The sequence below is a fragment of the Diadema antillarum genome, unplaced genomic scaffold (genome assembly GCF_040938485.1).
Source record: "Diadema antillarum isolate AM-2024a unplaced genomic scaffold, OU_Dant_1.0 seq00000481_RagTag, whole genome shotgun sequence".
Classification (NCBI taxonomy): domain Eukaryota; kingdom Metazoa; phylum Echinodermata; class Echinoidea; order Diadematoida; family Diadematidae; genus Diadema; species Diadema antillarum.
The window spans coordinates 1,171,984-1,193,078 of record NW_027271445.1 but is presented as its reverse complement, the minus strand read 5'-3'; the positions used below and the strand labels follow the sequence as shown (position 1 = coordinate 1,193,078).

The following is a 21,095-nucleotide window of genomic DNA, read 5'->3' as shown; positions in this document are numbered from 1 at the left end:
GTCGTGCCTAAAATCCAACCTAACACTTGAATTTGCTTCAATTTGAATACGCACAGATGTTGCATTGTAGTTCAATTGTTGACAACTGGCATAGTGCATCGTGGAACATTTGGTTCCTCAAATTATAGTCCCTTTTTGTCCAAAATTATGCTTTCTGTTGATTCGGTAAAGTGGAATCTGTGACATCGATAACTGTTCTTTTAGACATCTTTTCAACCTGTGCACATGCGCAAGCCATTCGCAGTGTAGCCTTTTGACAATAGCTGCCTATCATGAGGACTTCGTTATAGCAGGGTCGCCCGTACTTTTTTTTTCTTTCTGTCTTTTTTTTTTGGGGGGGGGGTAGGATTATCTGTATGTGAGCACAGGATGTTTCCTTTGCCTCTGGAGGTCTAATCAGTGTTATGGTCTCAACAGAGAATGTAATCACAAATTGTGTGAATGCAACCTTTTTTAGCTTGTTTTGATTTCAATCTGTTATATCATACTTCAGATGATGGTAGCATACACAGTTCAACAATGGACAGCCTGGAAAACCTGTGTCTGGATCGAGTTGTGGAGTTGATCCCTTCTGTCAGGAATGAACTGGCAGGTGATGATTATGTAACTTATCATTTGGAATTACTGGATATTCTATATTACTTAAATGTTTTTATAAGCCAATTTGAATGGGACAAAAAGAAGAAAAGGGACAGAAAAGAGTTATTGCAGTTCCGCCAGAGATGTTTGAAATATCTCCCAAGACATTTGCCAACTAATCAAATATGTGTTGTTGTTGTTTTATTTTATGCAAATAAATGTGGATTGATCTCCAAGTAGCAGATAGCATAGCTGCATGCTTAAATGATGAATTTGTGTTTGATTTATGTGAGGACTACTCTGTCTGTGTGTGTCACATAAATCTCTTCATCTTCCATTCCTTTTGCACTAATGTTTTTAACATGCTTTTCGCTATATGCTATTACAGATGTCTAGTAATCGTACCTTGGTGTTCTAAATTTCGTATTCAATCATTCACTCTCTTTACTCCACACATCAGGTCTGCCTGTCACACTGTTGAGAGGGCTTGTGTCCAGATGTGAAGATTTCAGCATTGCAGTCATTCATGATATCGCTGTCTCAAAGGGTATGCTTTTACGTTCAAATGCTGGATGCATAGTATGCACAGTGATTTTCCAGATTGTTTATGTAATGATAATTATGACAGTTCTTTCAGTCTTTTCATAAGATGAATTCCAATTCAAAGTGTCTCTCATATGTGCTAAATGAGAAAGTGTGTCATATTTCACACTCCTGTACACGTGTACGTCATGGACCTAAGTATTGGTTCTGTCACTTATGGAAAGATAGCCTTGTGTTACTGTTTTTTTATTGTAATTGTGTCATTGTATTTACTTTTGTAGCTAGTTTCTGTGTTTCAAATTGTATTTTGATGATTTTGATATAGTTTTGTCTAGTAAGGTACATGTATATTGTATTTTGTTGTTGTGAAATATAACAAATGAAAATTCAATTCACATTAAAAATTCAATTAACAGAGACTCCAACTCTCCCGTTTTCGACGGGAGATCTCCCGCTGAAAGCTCATTTTTGCAAAATCTCCCGTTCTCCCGTTTGAGATTTGATTTCTCCCACCCTGGCTCTGTGTCTCCCGATCAAAAGGATTTCTTACTTATTGCTATCGTATGTTGAAAAAATAAGCCTTAGATAGCACCAGAGAACAATTAGAACCCTAGGAACTTCGCGCTTTGCACACATCAACTTGGAGTCTCCCGTTTGCTAGGGGTTTCGGGCGGGAGAAGCTCCAGATCAGAAGGTGCTTGGGGCTGGAGTCTCTGAATTAAAGACATTGACAACTATGCTTTAAAATGAGGTTTTGTTTACCCAGTAGTTTATAGTTGATGCTATCAAAAATACATTGCATCAGCAATAAGAAGGATACAACAACCTGCTTTGTGGTATATCATTCAAGTGCTATTTGCTTTAAATAATTTGTGCTTGTAGTGATTCATAGGGATGCTCATTTTACTTAATACAGGTCTAGATGTTCAGGCCGTATGGAGAGATCTGTGTCGGGACAAGTTCTCCTGGTTCTACCGGCACAAGTTCCAGCGCAACCTCCACGACCCCATCTGGCAGTGCTACGAGTGTCACATGATGACCTGCTGTGACCCCCAGGCGGAGGTCATCGACTGGCATCAGACGTACCTGGACAAGATGTGTGAGGGGCGGCTGGAAGATCTGCACACAAAGTACACCAAAGAGGGCGGGTGTGCATCCAAGAAAAACATGAAAGAAGGTACACAAATACCTACAGTTTTCATGATTGCAGTCAAACTTGGTTTGTCGGTGACATTGACTTGTGGAGCTATGAAACACTCCCCAGAGAAAGTTTGAGCATTGATAACCCTGTGTATATATAGCAGCCACTTGTGTAATGCCTTCAGTGGTGTCATAACATATGGCTCCCTTATTTTACTGCTTCTATGGCCTTAGGCTTCAGGGTTGAGCCTTTTCTTTAGCTAGTTTTCCTGTAATGGAGAAATACCAGTAGTTTAATTTTCATGCGTTTCTTTGGAGATGTGTCCATTTCTGTTGTTACATTCATGACCTTTTGCTGCAGTGGTGTGTAAAATTGTAGCCAGAAATGTTGATGTTTGTTACTGACAATATGTCAGAATGTAAACAGTGGCCTCCAACCTGCCTATAGTGGCTACCTGTCTATAAAGGGTAGTTTATTTTTTCCCCCGAGTGGTCTCTATACATAGGCTCTACTGCTCTTTAAAAAAATAAAAGAATGTGCCAGAAAAATTGTATCCTAATTATGGATTTTGTGCTCTCATTGGAAAGTTCAAGTGATAGCATGCCACTTTTCACAGTGTATGCGAAAGTAGAAGTAGTGCATGTGCTGCATGTAATAGTGCCAGAAACAAGTCGAAGGAAAGAATATATTTAATAAAATTGAAATGTCTATGTCTGCCGTTTTGACTTGACTTTTCTCATGAATTTTCAACTATGATGTGATATGAATATGTGGTGGTGCCTTCATTACATCAGATGTGCAGTTCTTTGAAATCACTCAAGGAGACATTTGACCAGTCCTTTCTAAACAGGTTTCAAAGAGACATTTTTGGTTTCTTCTTCATTTTCCAATCAGACATGATAAAGATCCTGAAGAATCCATTCCACGGAAGCAGGACAGCGTCGTTTGAGTACCACCCCAGACAGCTCCTGCTCAACCTCAGGACAGTCGTAGCCCTGACCCAGTCCCCCGCGGCTCTCCACGTCCTGGCGCAAAGCCTGCGGACACTAATGTGCAGGGTGCAGGTCATGAACCCCCACCGGGACGCGGTCGCGCTCATCCTGGAAAAGTTTGTCGCAACCCTGCTGGCTGGCAGATGCCTGGAGACAGTGCTCCTGAAAGAGCAGCAGATTATGAGAGAAGATGCCCTGGACTACTCCAACCTCTTCACAGCGCTTCTTCTGGAGGGCTGGATTTCTTCCCTTGATGCTTCCACTGGTAGCTGGCATGGGCAGGACAGAGAACGGGAGGTGGTACACTCAGTGAGAGAATTTAGAACTTGTGATGAAGACCCATGGCAGAAGGCAAAGGAATCGGCCGTTGATCAGGAAGCAAGCACGTTGACGGCCGACGAGGGAGACGATGGACGGGAACTCGGGGAGGACCTCTTCGACTTCTGCTTCCGCGTGCCCATCAGACCCGGACTGTGGAGTCTCGGGGAAGAGCTGGCACAGAGCTCACAGGATGTTGAGCTGTTCTGTGAGGAGGGGCAGCTCAACGTCGGTGAAGAGAACGGTTCGGGAGCAGCAGATGCCGTGGAGGAGGATGCTTCCCGGGACACTTGTTGCCACTATGCTGACCCCGGTCAGTGAAGAAAAATCCCCCAAAAATGTCCCAAATTGACCCATTCATTGTTAATGTGCTATTCCACACTAAATTCAAGAGGCTGTGATAGATTTAATACAATAAAAAAACAGAATGGTGGACATGTCATCAAAGGCAAACCATATTTATGAAAGTAAACTTAGAAATGGCATCAAATTTCTCGTTAAATTATCGTTTGTGGGAAATACTCAGTTGTAGTGAATACTTAATTTTTTTTTTTATACAGAATTCTTTTACATGTGTTCTTTAGGCATGATGTTACTACAGTGATTAGTGTCATACACACTGTATTCCACACTTCATGTGATTTGCATACAATTTACTGTTAAATACTCAAGTCTTATTTTATTATTATGAGTAGAAATGAAATGAATTACTTTCTTGAGTAAACAGATGTGCTGATAAAATAGAATGAAATCTGATTTCAACTGTAATATTATAAAATCTTGGCTAAAATTTTCCACTCATACAGCAGCAGAAATTGCATATCTCCCTGTGAAAATAGTATAAATATCTTAATGTATTTCTCTCAGATACATGCGTGATTGTAGATTTCAACAGCTGTATTGAGTTTGATGCCAAGTGTGGGAACTCCACTACTACCAGAATGATTATTGATCAGTAGTAGTAGTAGTAGTAGTAGTAGTAGTAGTAGTAGTAGTAGTAGTAGTAGTAGTAGTAGTAGTAGTGGTAGTAGTAGTAGTAGTAGTATCATCATCATCATCATTATTATCTTATGTTCTGCAGACTGCATATACTTCCATCATGCACTACACATTCCAGCATCAGGGCCAAGTCCACAGCATTCAATCTCCACTCTGGTCCTGGTCTATGTGAGGCTAAGTTCGGAAAGTTGCAGTACCCTGTCAACGTGCTTGGCCCACACAACATCACTGAAATCGCTGGCACTGATACAGTGCAGTAAGTGTTGCAGTCATGATACAAAGTTGTGTATTTCTATTGGTCCCCCTCCTTCTTCTCCTCCCCCTCCTTTCCCCCTCCTCCCCCTCCTCTTTCCCCTCCCCCTCCTCCTTCCTCTCCCTCCTCCTCCTCCCCTTTCTGTAATATTCATTCCTTATGTATCTCTGTCTTATATCTTTACAAAAATGCATTTTAAGTTACTACTTATTTTTTGTCAAGAAATTAGTTTAATAGTAAATTCAGTCAGTCATACCTTCATTACTCTAGAGAATACTGTACAGTAACTTCATCTTCAGAACTCATGGGATAATATTTTCTCAAAGATGCATAAATGTACCTGCTGGTATGCGTTTGAAGTAGTAGCAAGTAGATTTACAACTTAATCCCATACAGCTACAATGTAGTATGAACATAAACATGTGCTTGATTTGCCCCAGGACTTGTCAGAAGCAAGGTGGTTTATACATCAAGGTTGCTTATAAGTTAGTAAATGATTCATATAGCTGATATTTACATTCAGTGGAGAAAGAGATCCTGATTTGAAAATTAATTGTATTTAGTTGATTTTTATATGAACTGTACAAAAAAAAAGAGGAAAGTATGCATATCAATAGATATTTTTCCTAAATGCGAGTCACTTTGATAAGGATTGACAACCCGTGTGGAAGTACTCAAGCTGTCTTTTTCATCCTGATTTCCCCGCAGCGATGCCACCATGTGGCTGGTGTGAGGTGTTGTCCGGTCTTGCCTGCGGGTCGCAGAATGGCTTACTGCTGGATGACCTGGCACTGACCTGTCGAGGGATGCATGGTGTCCCACCGAAGTCCACTTTTGGTCAGTACTGTGCTCAGAAGCTGGACGAAACTCTGGCCACATATCACAGGTCAGCTGCAAAGTCGTGTGATGTTAATATTTTGAAGTCTTGGTGGAAATCTATTGAGGTTGTGTGATGTCAATATGATGAGGTCATGTGATATCAATGTTTTGAAGTCATGTGATATCAACATTTTGAAATCATGTGATGTCAGTATTTTTAAGTCATGTGATGTCAATATTTTGAAGTCACATGATGTCAATAGTTTTGAAGTCATGTGATAGAAATATTTTGAGGTCGTACAGTAAGTTTGCAAATGTCATCCATTGAGTAAGTACCAATTTGAAATTACATAATGAGTATGGGCTGTCATCACAGAGTGACACCTCTTCCTCTCTACGCATAAAATGACGTTGGTTGATGAAGTCATGAGATTCAGAGCAAAGTAAAACTTTGATGAAATCTTGTGTTTGAAATAAATGCAGAAGTTGTCAGCTGCTTTTCCCATCTTTAATAATCACCCTCATTTGATTACCGTATAAAAAGAAGTCAATGCCAAATTCTTTGCAAATTTCACTGAGTCATTTAATCTTGTTTTCCAGAAGAATAAATATGAAAAACTTGAAAAAAAGGCACATGATGACCTTCAGAATACATACATGTATACTATGTTCACAATGTGCTTCATAAGTCAGTGGGTCTACCTAATGCTGAAATAATCGCGCATTTGTATTTCTTGTGAAGTCATCCATGAATCTCTTTACCATTATTCCACAGGAGAGGTCATAAAATGACCAGCCTTAAGTTGGAACTACTTCTCAGTTATAATTGCCAAGCAGCAGAAACCAGTAAGTCTTCAAATATTTTGTGAACATTTGCTTTTTTTGTTCCTTTTCTTCACGACATTAATCGTCTGAATGTGACCCATTTGAAGTTTAGTAATTGATGTGATATGTATATATGTAATATTTGAAAAAGAGTCAAATATATAGCAGTGGCGGATCCAGAGGGGGGCGCAACCGGCGCACGCCCCCCCCTTTATTTTTCGTTTAAAACAAAAGAAATAAAAAGAAAAAAATGGAAATGAAACCCGGAAGTGGCACCAGAAATATTAGTCACGCCCCCCCCCCCCCCCCCCCTTACAGAATTCCTGGATCCGCCCCTGATATAGTATGGTATGTGATATGTGAATGTGTAAATATACAATATAAAAATACATTTTGCTAAATTTTACATCTCCATTTTTTCCCTCCCCCCCCCCTTAATCACCATTTAAAAATGCAAAAAAAAAACACCCCCCCCCCCAAAAAAAAAAACAACAACAACAACAACAACAACCCTCAATAGGTTTCTTGCCACAATATTTACCATACATACGTCGCCTCACCTTAAACTGCTGGGGAATGCCCCTCCCCCAGGGGGGCTCCAACCCCCATCCACTCCACCAGCTGGTCCAACCCAGAGACCTGGCCTCGGCATTGCCTGGTAGAGACTCGTGCCTCACAGACCTGCTCCTGGATAACTTGGCCCTGGAGACAGGGGAGATGGACACTATCTTGGCTGCAGCATCTGGTAGGTACAATGAATGTACAATACTGTATACGCCATATATTTTGCATGTCTAAATTTTCACGAATCGGGACTTCCGACAATTTTGCAAGTGGTTAAATTTGCAATCGTGGAGTGCTGTACAGAACGGAGAAATGTATACACGTATGTTACGTTCATATCGGCGTAAGAGTCAATATTTTTGCATGTTTTTAATTTCAAAGATAATTCAAAGGAGCACTTTCTTGATCTTACTTTTAGACTTGATGTTACAGTGAGATGAAATTTGCTGCATGCAATCTGATACTGCAATGAAAAGCTTGATAAGTTTTAGCAGCTATTAAAGAGCTTACCAAAGCAAACATCTGCATCTATTTGTATTGCCTTAATTGCTTCCAGTGTTGCTGAAGGTCAAAGAAAAAAAAATGTGGCCTAACTTTGACTAATATATGATATTTCAGACAGTGGTTGAAGTTGAAATTTATTATCTATCAATATTCACATGTTTACATAACATAACAAAAGACACATGCTTGAATACAGGATAAAAGGTACCAGAAAATAGCATGAATGCCAATTAAGTGTGATACCTGTCTGATGCAAATGTTCTAAAAACTTAATAAGTACAGTACAATCCTGTATATCACCCAAGTCTACATGTATATATACCCCACTGCTCTTGTGATCGTTTGACTCAGCCAACATTTCACAAGCAATCTTTACTGCACTACAATATATATTATATCATACAAGCTTAATGTATTAGTGATGAGTAGAGAGCAAAATGAAAATTCAGGCAAAGCTGCAATCCTTCGCTCCCTTACAGTATGCTAAGGTTTTTATTTTTCAGCTGAAATATTTTATTGCCGTTAAATTCTTGTGCGCATGTGCAATCCACCAAGGTTTTTTCGAATCAGGTGACGTAAGTTGTGTAATCCAGTAAAACCAGTATCTGTTCAGTGTAAATGTTGAATGTTTCTCTCTCTCTGTTTGACTGCAGGTGCTGTTCACCTGAAGCGAATTAGCATGAAGAACAACGTGTACACATCCCCCCAGCCCAGGGGATTTCTGGCACTCCTCCGGCATCCCACCCTACATTCCCTCAACATTTGCAAGTGCAAGTTTTCCCTCAAAGGTACAGTCTCACGTTACTGATGCGTTATCTGCAGTCTCATTACATTTACCGTTTTCATCATTGTTCTGATTGTGGGCTGTGCACCTTCTCAAATCAAGGTTGTTTTCACAGTATTAGAATTGTAAATGATAGTAGAACAAGTATCTCTTATTTGTTTGTCTTTTCTAGACTTTGTTAACGAAATGAATATACAATTGTAGTTGTAGCAAGGAGGATTAGACTTGAGGATGGTAACGATCATAATCATAATAGTCATAACCATAACCATAATCATAATTTCCATAACAGTTATTTCAAGTATAGTGCTTTTTCCAGTAATGAATACCTGTAGCGGGTACTTACTTAGGCTGATGTTCTCACAAGTATAGAGAAGAACCAGCGCTCAATACAGTAGGGAAGTTAGGTTCAGTGATGAATTTCAGATCTTGCTGCCTCATAGTTTTCATGAAATAATGTTCATTGTTGAAATAATCATCATTATATCCACCTTCGAATTGTGATGTGTTCAAGATCTTTTCTCCCAAATGTTTTCAATTTGGAAGCTCTTGGCCTTTAATAGGACGAGTATGTACAACCTGTTGATTATTCATGAATTTTCCACATATCAATAATTTCAATGAATGATATGTCAATCATGTAGACACCACTATTGATTTGCTCTCTTTCAGCTTGTGAGAAAACATTCCAAGAAGAGATAGTGGCATCTCTCATTGACAATCACAGTCTTCGATATCTCAATCTGTCGGATGGAATACTTGGTAATTGCATTGGAATAGAGAATCTCTTCTCTCTTTCTAATCTATTTATTTATTTATCTCTCCATCCATCTGTCTGTCTGTTTGTATGTCTGTCTGTCTGGCTGGCTTGCTGGCTGGCTTTGTGGCTGCCTGCCTGCCTGCCTTTCTGTCTATTTATCTATCTATCTATCTTTCTATCTATCTATCTATCTATCTATCTATCTATCTATCTATCTATCTATTTATCTATCTATCTATATACATGTACATGTATCTATTTGATGGTGTGTATATTCATCTATTTGTCTATCCATTCATATATTTATCTACATTGTACCAAATAAACAGTCAACTACTTCTTGCATTATTCTTTTACTCACCTCTTCCCTATTTCATAGTGCATTTGTATATTTGATGATAATCATTCAATGATTTCTGTTCATGGAGCTTAATTCAAAAGCAGCCAGGAGCATTCATATAATTTTTCCTTTGTGAATTCTTATCATTACATATGAGAATGCATGACACTAACAACTTTATCTGGTCGATTGGGTTTAATTGAAAGTAAGGTCCAAGTACTTTCAATTAACTGGCCCATAAGTGGGTAAGGCCATTCATTCTTGTAATCCCGATGGCCCTGTTTCTATCTCATTGGCAGCAGCAGTAGTAGTGCGTCTAGACGAGGCACTTTGTCCTTATAGCTTAGTCCTTGGGGATTCACTTAGGATTGCTTGATTATTTCCCCCCCCCCCCTTCCCTGCAGCCTAAAGGAAAACCAAACCCAAATGTAAAGTATGTACATGTTTTACTCAATCAAGTTCAAATGTACAAGAAGACAACATCTCCAAATCTGCTCCTGTTTGTCTCATTACATTTTGGTTGACATAGATGACAGTGATTTAGCCATCCTGGCCCGTGGTTTCCGGGACACCAAGCGGACAGTTAGCCAGCCTGGTTATTGCCTTAACATCTGGTAAGTACCTGTAGTTGTCAAGTTGAGCCCATCATACAACCCCTTGTAGTTTTCCTCAATTTTTGTTGTCTTTAAATGTGAAGATAGTTATTGTGATGTCTTCAGCATAGATATTTAAACTTGCCAACTGGACTGTTTTTGGGGGGTTTTTTAGATTCTTAGTATGGTGCTGTTTTTAATTGGAATTATTAATATGTGTTTTAAAAATGAAAAATTTAGTTTCTGAAATTTGATTTAGCAAATTTAGTGAGTGTATTTTCCATTTTAAAACCAAATTATGTTTTTTGCCTTGAGAGTACATGTTTTGAGTGTCATTGTTACTGTACATCAGTATGTTTTTTCATCTACAGGTGCTGGCATCTCTGAATGTGCCAAAGGTTGGATCTTGCCACCTCTTGCTGTTGGCATTCACATCAAGTGTTTCTTTTTCTACATGTATATATCTCCATGTTTTACAAATTCAACCTTTATATGCAGTACAAAGAGTTCATGCGCCATCTGTTATATATCTCTTCTGCAGTCTGTCCCGTTTCTCACGGACGGCCCTGGCAGACTTCGCCGCTGCACTCCAGAAAGATGGTGCTGGTCACCACAGCAACTGCAGACCACATTCGCTGGACCATCTGGCGCTGGACTGGCGGTGTGTCCACATGGTCAAGACTCTGCGGATGGTGATCCCTCACGTGAGCTTTCCTCACAGACTCTCCTAAAATCGTGCACATTGCTGGTTGTCACGGCAATGGGAAAGAGTTCCGCTGATGATGCCTGGATCGCACTCCTCGTTGGATGGTGATTAAATGCATCCCTACATCACAGGACCAGGCGATGCTGGTTGCCATGGTGATATAGTGCCTGCTTCAGGTAACTGGTGTGTGGATGGAAACTGGAAGGGAAGGGCTTTCGAAGGGCCAAATGATGTACATGTACAGTCAAACCTGTCTATAGCGGCCACCCAAGGGAAACGAAAAAAGTGGCCGTTATAGACAGGTGGCCGCTATAGACAGGTTATCCAACTTTGTGTGCATTGCCTACAAATGTACATGTATCATCGTTGTATACATCTATGAGTACCGGGTACATGTTCATGTATATGTGTGTACATATGCACACGTGTGCTTCATGCATCGAACAATGCCGGTGTTCTTGAAATAATTATTGTTGTACAGTAGCATGTGTACAGTCGTGAAGAAAGCTTGATTCTAAATGAGCGATGAAAGCAGTGATGGCGATCACTGAAAGTTGCCCATGAATGACTGGTACGGCTACTAAAAGCAGAAAAACGCGCTGAATTATCATCTCTTTGGCCGCTATAGACAGGTTAAAAGCTACCGCGGGAAACAAAATTTGTGGCCGCTGGCCGCGTTAGACAGGTGGCTGCTATACACAGGGTCTTTAACAGGGCTTTTCTCTCGGGGGGGATTTTTCAGTGGCCGCTATAGACAGGTGGCCGCTAAGACAGGTTTGACTGTAGGTGTATTGCGCTAAGTGATGTTACTTATGGTGTTTCATCTTTGTGTGTGCAGGACTTGCTCTGAGTATAATCAGGCAGATTTATGCAATAATATTCGCAACGCATTCATCATTTCTGTTGTCTGGGATGAAATATTGGAAGAAATGCCGACTAAACACACTCTCATCTTCCTGTCTAGTCTTTAACATGCCTCATTCATGAATAGTTGTCTGTCGAGAAGTCTTTTGATGGAATCAGCTACTATCATATTTTCCTCTAGTCACCAAATACATAGGGTACTGGGGAATATTAAGTACTCTTGTACTGGCTGATAAGTTAGTTCCTGGGATGCACATTGCATCAATATAACCCTTAGTGGGGAGTGTACCTCCCTTCCCAACTTTAGATAATTGGGAGAAAACCCAGTTGATCTGTGACCTTTGCTGCGATATGCGTCAGTTTACTGACTGACATTTTCATCCCAATCCTTTTAGTAACTACTTACTAAAGCAGAAATCATTTTGACCAATTTTTTAGTTCTTAACCGTATATTTTGGTTTTATGAATTTTGAAAGTGTGCCACATTTCCTGTAGCTTCTCAAACGTAAACAAGCTACAGGGAGGTGGATCCGACTGCACTCCTTGAATAAACAGTCACAACAATAAGTGCAGTTCCAATACTAATCGTCGTTGAACGTAAATAATCAGAAGCGTTGTATACAAATTCCGCTGAAGAGCTCAATTAATCTGCAAATTCATTGCATTGATCAGAACATTAACGTGCATAAATGACATATACATGTAACTTGGGAACGTAAACGTTGAATATCATACATGTACAGAGTATAAACATGGAACATAACACGCAAGTTTGGTGTCATATGGAGTGGAGTGGAGTGGTTCACAATTGTTTGGCCTCTGGGTTACCACAAATTCTTAGTATAAAGGTTCCAAACATAAAAGATGATGTTAGCCATTGGTCTCCTTTGTCTTAGTGATTGTGGCTATGGTGAGGAGTTGGCATCTCCCACCAGCCATGGGCTAATTTGCATGCTTGCCCAAGGTGTTATTCAATGAGCAAAACTGTTGCTATGTGGATTTGGCCTTGCTAGGATAGGCTCGACCAACTGTAGGCCTATCTCACTTTGGGGGGACTGTTACCAGGGAAAATTATGAGTCTTGGATCAATTGGGTCTTCTCTGCATTTCAATGGGATAATTTGCAGAGACACATAGTCTTAGTTCTTTTAATTGCAGACCCATTTGATTTATGCCGCAACATTCCCGGAAATGACGAAGACTCAAACGTTCTACCCTGGTCAATATGTTCATGTATCTTGATAGGTGTACTGAACCTGAACATGGATATGAATTCTTTTACCACTTTTTCAGCCACTGTGGAAGAACACTGATCAGGTATTGGGTAGGCTTCTATCTACTTACTAGCTGTATCGCCAACTACTAGGACATATTTGTTACCAGCCTCAGACATGAAAGAGGGACCTAAAATGTCAACACACTCTGTCAAGTGGGTCTTCTTGTAGGTAATTTTGAATTGGTGCTTTGGGAGGATGTTTGTGGTCTTTTACGGGCATCACAGACATTGAAAGCTCTGATATAATTTCTTACGTCTTCTTTCGTCTTGTACCAATAATGCTTCTTGCAAGTGCGACTTAATGACTTCCTGAAACCTGAATGGCCTGCTCATACAGCATCATGATTAGCTTCCATGATTGTGCTAATAAAGCAATTTGGGAGTAACTAGTGTTACATAAATGGGAGCAAGTAGGAGTTTCATTCCACCGTTTGAACAAAACCTCATTAATCAGAACCAGCTGTTCCTATAGCAATCACAAAGTCCTTACCCAGGACTCTTGTCCTGCACCTTCTGTTCATCCGAGTACGTGAACTCACCTGACTCTTAGAACTCACTGTCACTTTCACGTTCACCTCGTCAACGACACAATCTCAGACAGCAAAATAGGCATCCCTCTCCAAATCCATCACCTTCCCAATTTCTGTCTCGACATGGTCTAGTTTGGAATTCATTCATCCAATTAAGAACAGTACAAATATCGTTATCTTGACTTTGTAAGGAAGAAATGTTATAAGCAGAAAACCACAATGAATCTAACAATTGCTGCCTGATATTACTATCGGCATTGGCGTATTTGTTTGATACGCAGGGCGTCTCATTAGTTTTACTGGAGTTTTTGCCAGACAACACCTCTCCTCCTGTGGCTGCTCGAGCGTAGCACCCGAGGGGGGGGGGGGGGGGGGGAGGATGTGGGAGGGGGGTATCCCTCTTCTCACAGTATAAGGGAGATTTTTCATTTTTAGGGTTGCCAGCTTGCCATTTTAAGCGTTATTTACATGCTCTATTTTTTCTCTTTTTTGTTTGCCCAAATAATTGGGGGGGGGGGGGGGGGGGGGGTGGAGGTGGCTGCACACCGGAACACTTGTGGTTTTTTTTTTTTTTTTGGGGGGGGCACATTCATGTGACGTTGTGCAATCCTCGGTGAGGGAGGGAAGCGACTGAGTTGGGGGGAGGGAGGGAGGATGTGGGAGGGGGAATACCCCCTCGCACGGTAGGGACTTTTTGTAAAAACGGAGTGCAAAAGTCGCATTTATAGAGCATTTAAAAGCAAATTTCTAGGGAATTGAACAGTGGAACACTAAAAAAAAATCCGGGTCCGTTGGGGTCACACCCTGTTCCGGGTCAAAAATGACTTGGAATTTGGTCATGAAGACCCTGAATGGGGTCATCCTGACCCAATTCATGACTCTGAATGGGGTCATATCTGACCCCATTTCTTGTCATTTCTGACCTGCAAATGTGCTCTCAGCACATTTGTGACAAACCTGTCATTTTAATATTTTGCCAATTATGTGAAACTGTCCTCACACATTGTCAAGACATTTTACTATAGACCTATTAGGAGAACCATGCATTATGGCAGGGGCATACCAGTCGCCAAAGTGACATTTCTAGTTTAAAACAAAAGTTGTGATCTTAACTGTAACCAAAGTACACTATTTGAAAATAAAAATGCACTTAACTTCCTTTAGAAAGGAGATTTTTACATGAAAATTTCAACAATGACAGACAGGAATATGCTGAAAAGAAAACATTACATCTTACTATAAAGTCTTCTTAAAGATAATCTTGAAATATTAATTAATTGATTAATTAATTAATTCATACATAATCGCACATAACTAATTGTGCATTACTTTCATGAGAATGAAGATCTCTCCATGCATGTTTAAGGAAATATAGCAAACCATGGCATACAGGAATCTGTTGTATGGTAAAGTTTACATTTCTACAGCCTTAATATGCATGACCTTGACATTGATTAAGTAAACTGGTTTAGATACATGTATTTGATAATTAGTATACAGTGTAGTAACTATACAATATAATATTGTTTTCAAATAAATATTTCCAATAATTTGTTTTCTAGTGTCCTGGAAGTTAGCATTATCATAAGTTTCACATATCTGGTCCACTGTATTACAAATATGCTGAGCATAATCTTCCGCAGTTCCTCCTGGTAGCTGATCAACCGCTGCAGCCAGACACTCATCCTTCATTGTGAAGTGGACACTTTTAGTATGCACTTCTTCCCGTGTCATTGCGTCAAAGCCAACAGTGGCGTCTTTGGAGGATAGGAGCAGTTCAGCTGTCTGCAGCTCTGCGATTGCTCCCAATTCATGTGCCATGAATTCAACAGCACTGCGTTGATGCATACTATCAACCTCCAATCCAGCTCGCTTAAGCACTTTATTAAGGATGACTTGGACATTTGCTGTGGGTACCTTCTTGATAATACAGTTGTAAACCATCATTCTTGTCTATTTTAAACTGCATCAGATTTTTTTTTTTTTTTTGTTCTTCTGACATGTCCTTGAAAAGAACATTGTCAAACTCCAGAACTCTTACTTCCGTATTTCTCTCCTTCGAATCAGCTTTTGGTTAATTTTCCTGTATTGCTGAATTGAAATATAATTCTTTGCTCTCCTAGTAGTAAGTCTTTTCCTCTTCACCCTCCTGATATTGATTATTTCTGCCTTCAGATCTGCTAGCTCTTTGGCCAACAAATTACTTCTAAGTTTCTTTCCAAATTCTTTCCAAACTCTGAAAGTGTTTCAGGAACAGTCCCAGAGTAATATGCAAGCCAGGGGGGTGGGGGCAAACCTTTTGAAGGAAAATAAAAAAGTGCATTTTGTTCGTAATTGTGAATGATAATTCAGGCATGGAGGGCAACAAATATAAACACAAAAGTCTCCTCAAGGTAAATATTGTACGATAAAAACTTATCATTATCTACACTGTAAATGCCTATTTCTTGTTTTACCTGTCCTGAAGGTTGCTGTATAGCACTGTCTTGAGAGCATTGCCGTTTTTCTCGCAGGAGAGCAGTGCCAATTTGTATGCCTCTGCCTGGAGGGTGCGGGGACATTATTTCTTTTTCTTTTGGGGTGAGCTGGTGCAGTGCATGTGGTTGTGTGTATGCATATGTGTGATCATGTGCAACTGGTTGTGGGTCTTGATGGTGGTGATTTTGTGCGCCTTGACAGGGAGCTGAGAGAAAACACCTCCCTGGTCTTGATAAGTAATGCTGTTTTGTATATGTGATACATGTTGACGATGGTGCATTTAGAGTGTCCTGGAAATATTGAGGCGCTGCCTGGGGTTGTTTGTAGTGAATTGCTCACGAGAACACACTGGGCAAGTGAGGTGTACGTTGGTGTAATGGGCATACAAAAGACCAAATGACGAACACAAGAGAAATAAAACACATGTTCACAGTGGAGTACACACAGGAGACACAAGAACAGAACTGCACACAAGACAAATTGCCCAGTCCTTCACCCAACAAGAAAGTTTGTTTTATTTTGTCTTCATCAATTTCAGTCACACCACTGAATATCAATATAATTGCACTAAGCATTCCTTCTAGGTAGTGGTCAACAAGGGGACGTTCTGGATGGTATTTCTTTGATGGTCTCTCTCCTTTGGACAGTTTGTGGGCCCTACAACAGATTTTGCAGCTTATGTTTCTTCTGTGGGGTTCCCACTGTGCAGGTGGTTGCCAGTGCACATCTTTGCCCTTTTTCTTGTGAATTTTAGCGTAACATCCCCAGCAAAATTGTGTTGGATGAACTCCTTCTTTGTCATCTACAACAGAGATACCGGTGACGACCTTGATTAGGTCTCCATACTTGATCACACTTGTAACCCTCCCTTGTAGTAGGGTGGGGCGAAATGAAGAGTGTGTGAAGAGAGTCGAGTCTGTAAAATCGGAGGCATGAAGCAAAGAAAGGCGAAGACAACAACTATGGGAAAGGCGTAGGGGCTACTACTTTTTCTTATGACGCCAGCTTTTTCCATCTCCTGGATGTGTTTTCTCACTGCTTGGAACTGGGACGGGGAATCCTTCGATAAGGGAGGCGGAAAGGATCATTGTCAACCAAGGGGGATTTCATGCACTACCCCAGATGCACACCCGTAGTCAAATTCATGTCGCGAGAATATGTCCTCAGATTCTCGAAGGAGATCTGCAAGCTGTGCCTTCTCTTCTTGGTTAGTTAACAAACGTGCTGACAGGTCCAAGTCTGGGGGGATGGGTGGGGGGTCAGGGCTGGGCGTCGCACTGGCCAACATCGGGGCCATCCTGGCCTTAGCCTCGAAATTGGCAAGTGGGGGCTCTCCACATGCATCGACGGCGCACAGTTTGGCCAGTCTTGTCTCTGGGGAAGTGGTTACTGGTCTTTGGGAGATGTTCAAGACGACAGGGACATTTGCTGTGGGTTCCTTCGTGATGATACAGTCATAAACCATCATTCTTGCCCTAGAAGAATACTTACAGGTGTAGGTCCTATTGTCCACTTTAGACTGCATCAGATTTCTTTGTTCTTCTGACATCTCCTTAAGAAGAACATTGTCAAACTCCAGAACTCTGATACTTCCTAACTTCTCTCCCTCAGCTTTTGGTTAAATTTCCTGTATTGCTGAATTGAAATATTATTCTTTGCTCTCCTAGTAAGTCTTTTCCTCTTCACCCTCCTGATTTTGATTATTTCTGCCTTCGGATTTGCTAGCTCTTTGGCCAACAAATTACTACTAAGTTTCTTTCTTGATTCTTGAACCTGGGCTTGTTGAAAAGCGTTAAGTACTGCGTCATGATCAATTATGGATCCCAAACGTACGATGATAGGGTCAGGTCCGCACTGCCCCTCCTCTATATGTGTATAATGGCAAGAAGATGAAGGCAAGGTGAAGGCTCGGCTATTGCTGAATCGGAAGGTGTGGGTAAGTGCTGCTGTTGTATTTTTACCTCCTCAGGGGAATGGCCCACCTCCGGAGGCCGTGGCAAGTGGTGGCGAGCAAGGCAAGATGGGGCGTCATGATGCTCCTTGGGGGAATGGCCTACCTCCGGAGGCCGTCGCAAATGGTGGCGAGCAAGGCAAGATGGGGCGTCATGATGCTCCTTGGGGGAATGACCCACCTCCGGAGGCCGTGGCAAGTGGTGGCGAGCAAGGCAAGATGGGGCGTCATGATGCTCCTTGGGGGAATGGCCTACCTCCGGAGGCCGTCGCAAATGGTGGCGAGCAAGGCAAGATGGGGCGTCATGGTGATCCTTGGGGGAATGGCCTACCTCCAGAGGCCGTCGCAAATTGTGGCGAGCAAGGCATGATGGGGCATCATGATGCTCCTTGGGGGAATGGCCTACCTCCGGAGGCCATCGCAAATTGTGGCGAAAATCTGAAAACCTTTGTAAAACATTCAGGGAAATTCTAGAATTTGATCATGATTGTGAAGGTAAGTCATCCATTAAAGGTTTGCTCTGAAAGATTGAATCTCTTTTATTTTTCAAAATAATTTATTTGAAATATATTTGAATTGTTCAGACTTCACAGGGCCTCTGAACAAACCTATACACATTATATCAACTATACCAACAAATGGGAGTCATGATCAATCGTAAATCTATCTTTGGTTCAAAGCAAGGTCCTAGGGAAAAAGAAAATTACCTTGGAAGACGAGGTGTTGGTTATGTGTCCAACCAACCTTAAAGACAGTGGATACCTTAAACAGCCAAAAAAAACCTGGACCTACCATCTCAGACTGTCATATTTTAGATATATAATAGAAGTCTTCCCATGAGACGACTAAATCATCAGAACTTTGCTTGTTAATGGAGAAATTATGAATCATGATTTTCAATTTATTAAAGACAGGTGCCTTTTTAAATCAGAAAAACAAAAACGATCGAAGTCTGGGTTAAACGTGTATCTTCAGTATCCGTGCACGTACACAGAAATGCCATTATCTGGTATGCCATACATCATTGTATGTAAATTGTAATCGTCGTTTCAACAGACGATTTTTAAATAATTGTTTCAAAACTCTTTCCAAGATGTCTCAGGTCATGTTACATTTTCATCTATTACAAGTTCAAGAAATTGATTTGGATTACATAGCTTGTAGACAATTATACTTTAGCTTCAGTCCAAAGTTGAGAAGAATCGGTGGTGTTTGCAAATGGTATTCATTACTTTTATGGGTCTCTTGCAATGTACATGTAGTGTATGCACATGTGGTATACATGTAATACACATCATGGTATATGCCCAAGTTAACAACACTGACAACTTTGAATACTTTTTCTCGTCTCCGTTTCTTTCTTTTCCTGTGTCTTTTCTTTCTCAGCTTCCTGTCAACATATTGGTTATGTCCATTTGGCAAAGGAATGTCACATGATGGGATTTTGTGACACGGGATCGAAGGGACATACGGGGTCAAGACAAGTCTTGTATTCAGGGCGATGTCTGTTAGGTGGAAGTGCAGGTTTGGGCTTTTCCTTGACAGATTTCGTTGAAATTCGGAAACCATCCAGGAAAAATATGGGTCCGTATTTCCAGCGAGGGGTCCTGTGACACTGATGAGATACACATACTTGTTTTTTTTGTAAATTTAGCGTTTTCCTTGGCTGTACGTCCACGTGAACTTCTCCTTTTATTGTTTTTTTTTACGGGTTTGGGTGTGTACAGTTTTTTTTTTTAATTCAGGAGGTATCCACACTGTCTTTTGATTGGAGGTGGGTGATTGAAATTTATGAAGTAGCTCAAAAACAAACGATTCAAAATATTGAGAAAGCTGAGTTACTCCTAAATTGTTCAAATGCAGCCCATCACAACGGAATGAAATATCATCGTCTATGAAATATTCCCCTGCATCACAGAAAGTACAGTTTGAATAGGTGTAAGTCTATCATGATGCAATGTCTTGCCCTTACATTTATCACTTGTCCGAATTTCAAAGTTGACGTTGTTATGAATTCGGACAACAACAAATGGGCCAACAAATTTATAGGGATTGAGTTTAGGCAACAGTCCTTTCCTTCGTGTAGAATCCACGTAATAAACGAAATCACCCGCTTCAAAGCTATTGACAGAAATCCCGATATCATAAGTCATTTTCTGTCATTCCCATGCTTTTCTGAGGTGATCCCTAGCCAATTGTGATGTGTCGGTCATCGCGGAGACTAATCCAAATGTGTGTTCATTGGGGAGATGACCACCGTTGTCATCATCTGGCTGTCCTATCCCCATGGCGACCTCGATTGGCGTTCGGACCTAACGAGTGAGCATAAGGAAATTCAGGGAAAATCGGATCGATTCATGCTTGTTGCTGCGATACGCTGATGTAAGGAGAGATAAGTTTTCATCCCAATTTGTCTGTTTCTTGTCGACAAGCGTCTTGTTAAACCGTTCAATCATCCTGCTTGAATTAGGACTGTAGGGGCTAATGCTGGTTTTGGTAATCTTGAGAAGTCGCCAAAGCTCGTGCATGAGGTTGGATTCGAAGTTCCTCCCTTGGTCCGTGTGTATCTCCAAGGGCGTTCCAAATCTAGCTATAAACTCCCGTCTGACCATGTTGTTAATTGTCGAGGCTGTCTGGTTCGTGATGGCGTAGGCCACCATCCACTTCGTAAACATGTCGTCAATGATGAGTACATATCAGTTTCCTTTCACACTAGTTGGAAATGGGCCTAATATGTTCATTACGAAGCGATCTGACACTCTGTTACCCGTGAGTCCACTCAACCACCTCTCAATTGTTTTCATAACCTGTTTTCCAAAGGAAAGAAACTGATCTTCTTTGATCGCGTCTGATGCCGGCACCGAATTCGAAGTCGAGATTGATCGAATTGGTCTCCTGACTGTTTCTTCTCTGAGACTAAGATACCTCGCTGTGATGTCTCATGCCTCTTTTAGGTTCATGGTTCTTGCATGCCAATGGGCATGGTCATTTGTTGGTCACCCATTCCACATAGGGGTCAAACAGGATTCATAAACGTACATGACAAAATATAGAGGTGAATACATTGTACATTTATATATAGGTGGTACAGAACATAATCTTATACAGCATTATGTCTTACAAAAACCATCACAGCAGAAGAGCTCTTTGTCCTCAGACCTGTCGCTGGCGGAGTGGAAATCATGCCCAATTTCTTTTTTTCCGTTACTTCACCTGTTCCGGGACCCTGGTATACCAGGTTCCCGTGGGAGCAACTGATATACGGGAACCTGGCTTA

The 21,095-nt window shown here is 40.9% G+C and overlaps 1 protein-coding gene across 1 annotated transcript; it reads left to right on the top strand.

Annotated features, from left to right (window-relative positions):
- The first annotated feature begins 519 nt into the window (after positions 1-519).
- On the top strand, positions 520-10,745 carry LOC139733484 (uncharacterized). The gene is made up of 12 exons (XM_071644299.1): positions 520-592; positions 1,040-1,126; positions 2,039-2,299; positions 3,158-3,886; positions 4,655-4,828; positions 5,534-5,711; positions 6,420-6,490; positions 6,990-7,214; positions 8,191-8,325; positions 8,994-9,083; positions 9,951-10,035; positions 10,556-10,745. The coding sequence occupies exons 1-12, from the start codon at positions 520-522 to the stop codon at positions 10,743-10,745; spliced, it is 2,298 nt and encodes a 765-aa protein (XP_071500400.1).
- Positions 10,746-21,095: the final 10,350 nt, after the last annotated feature.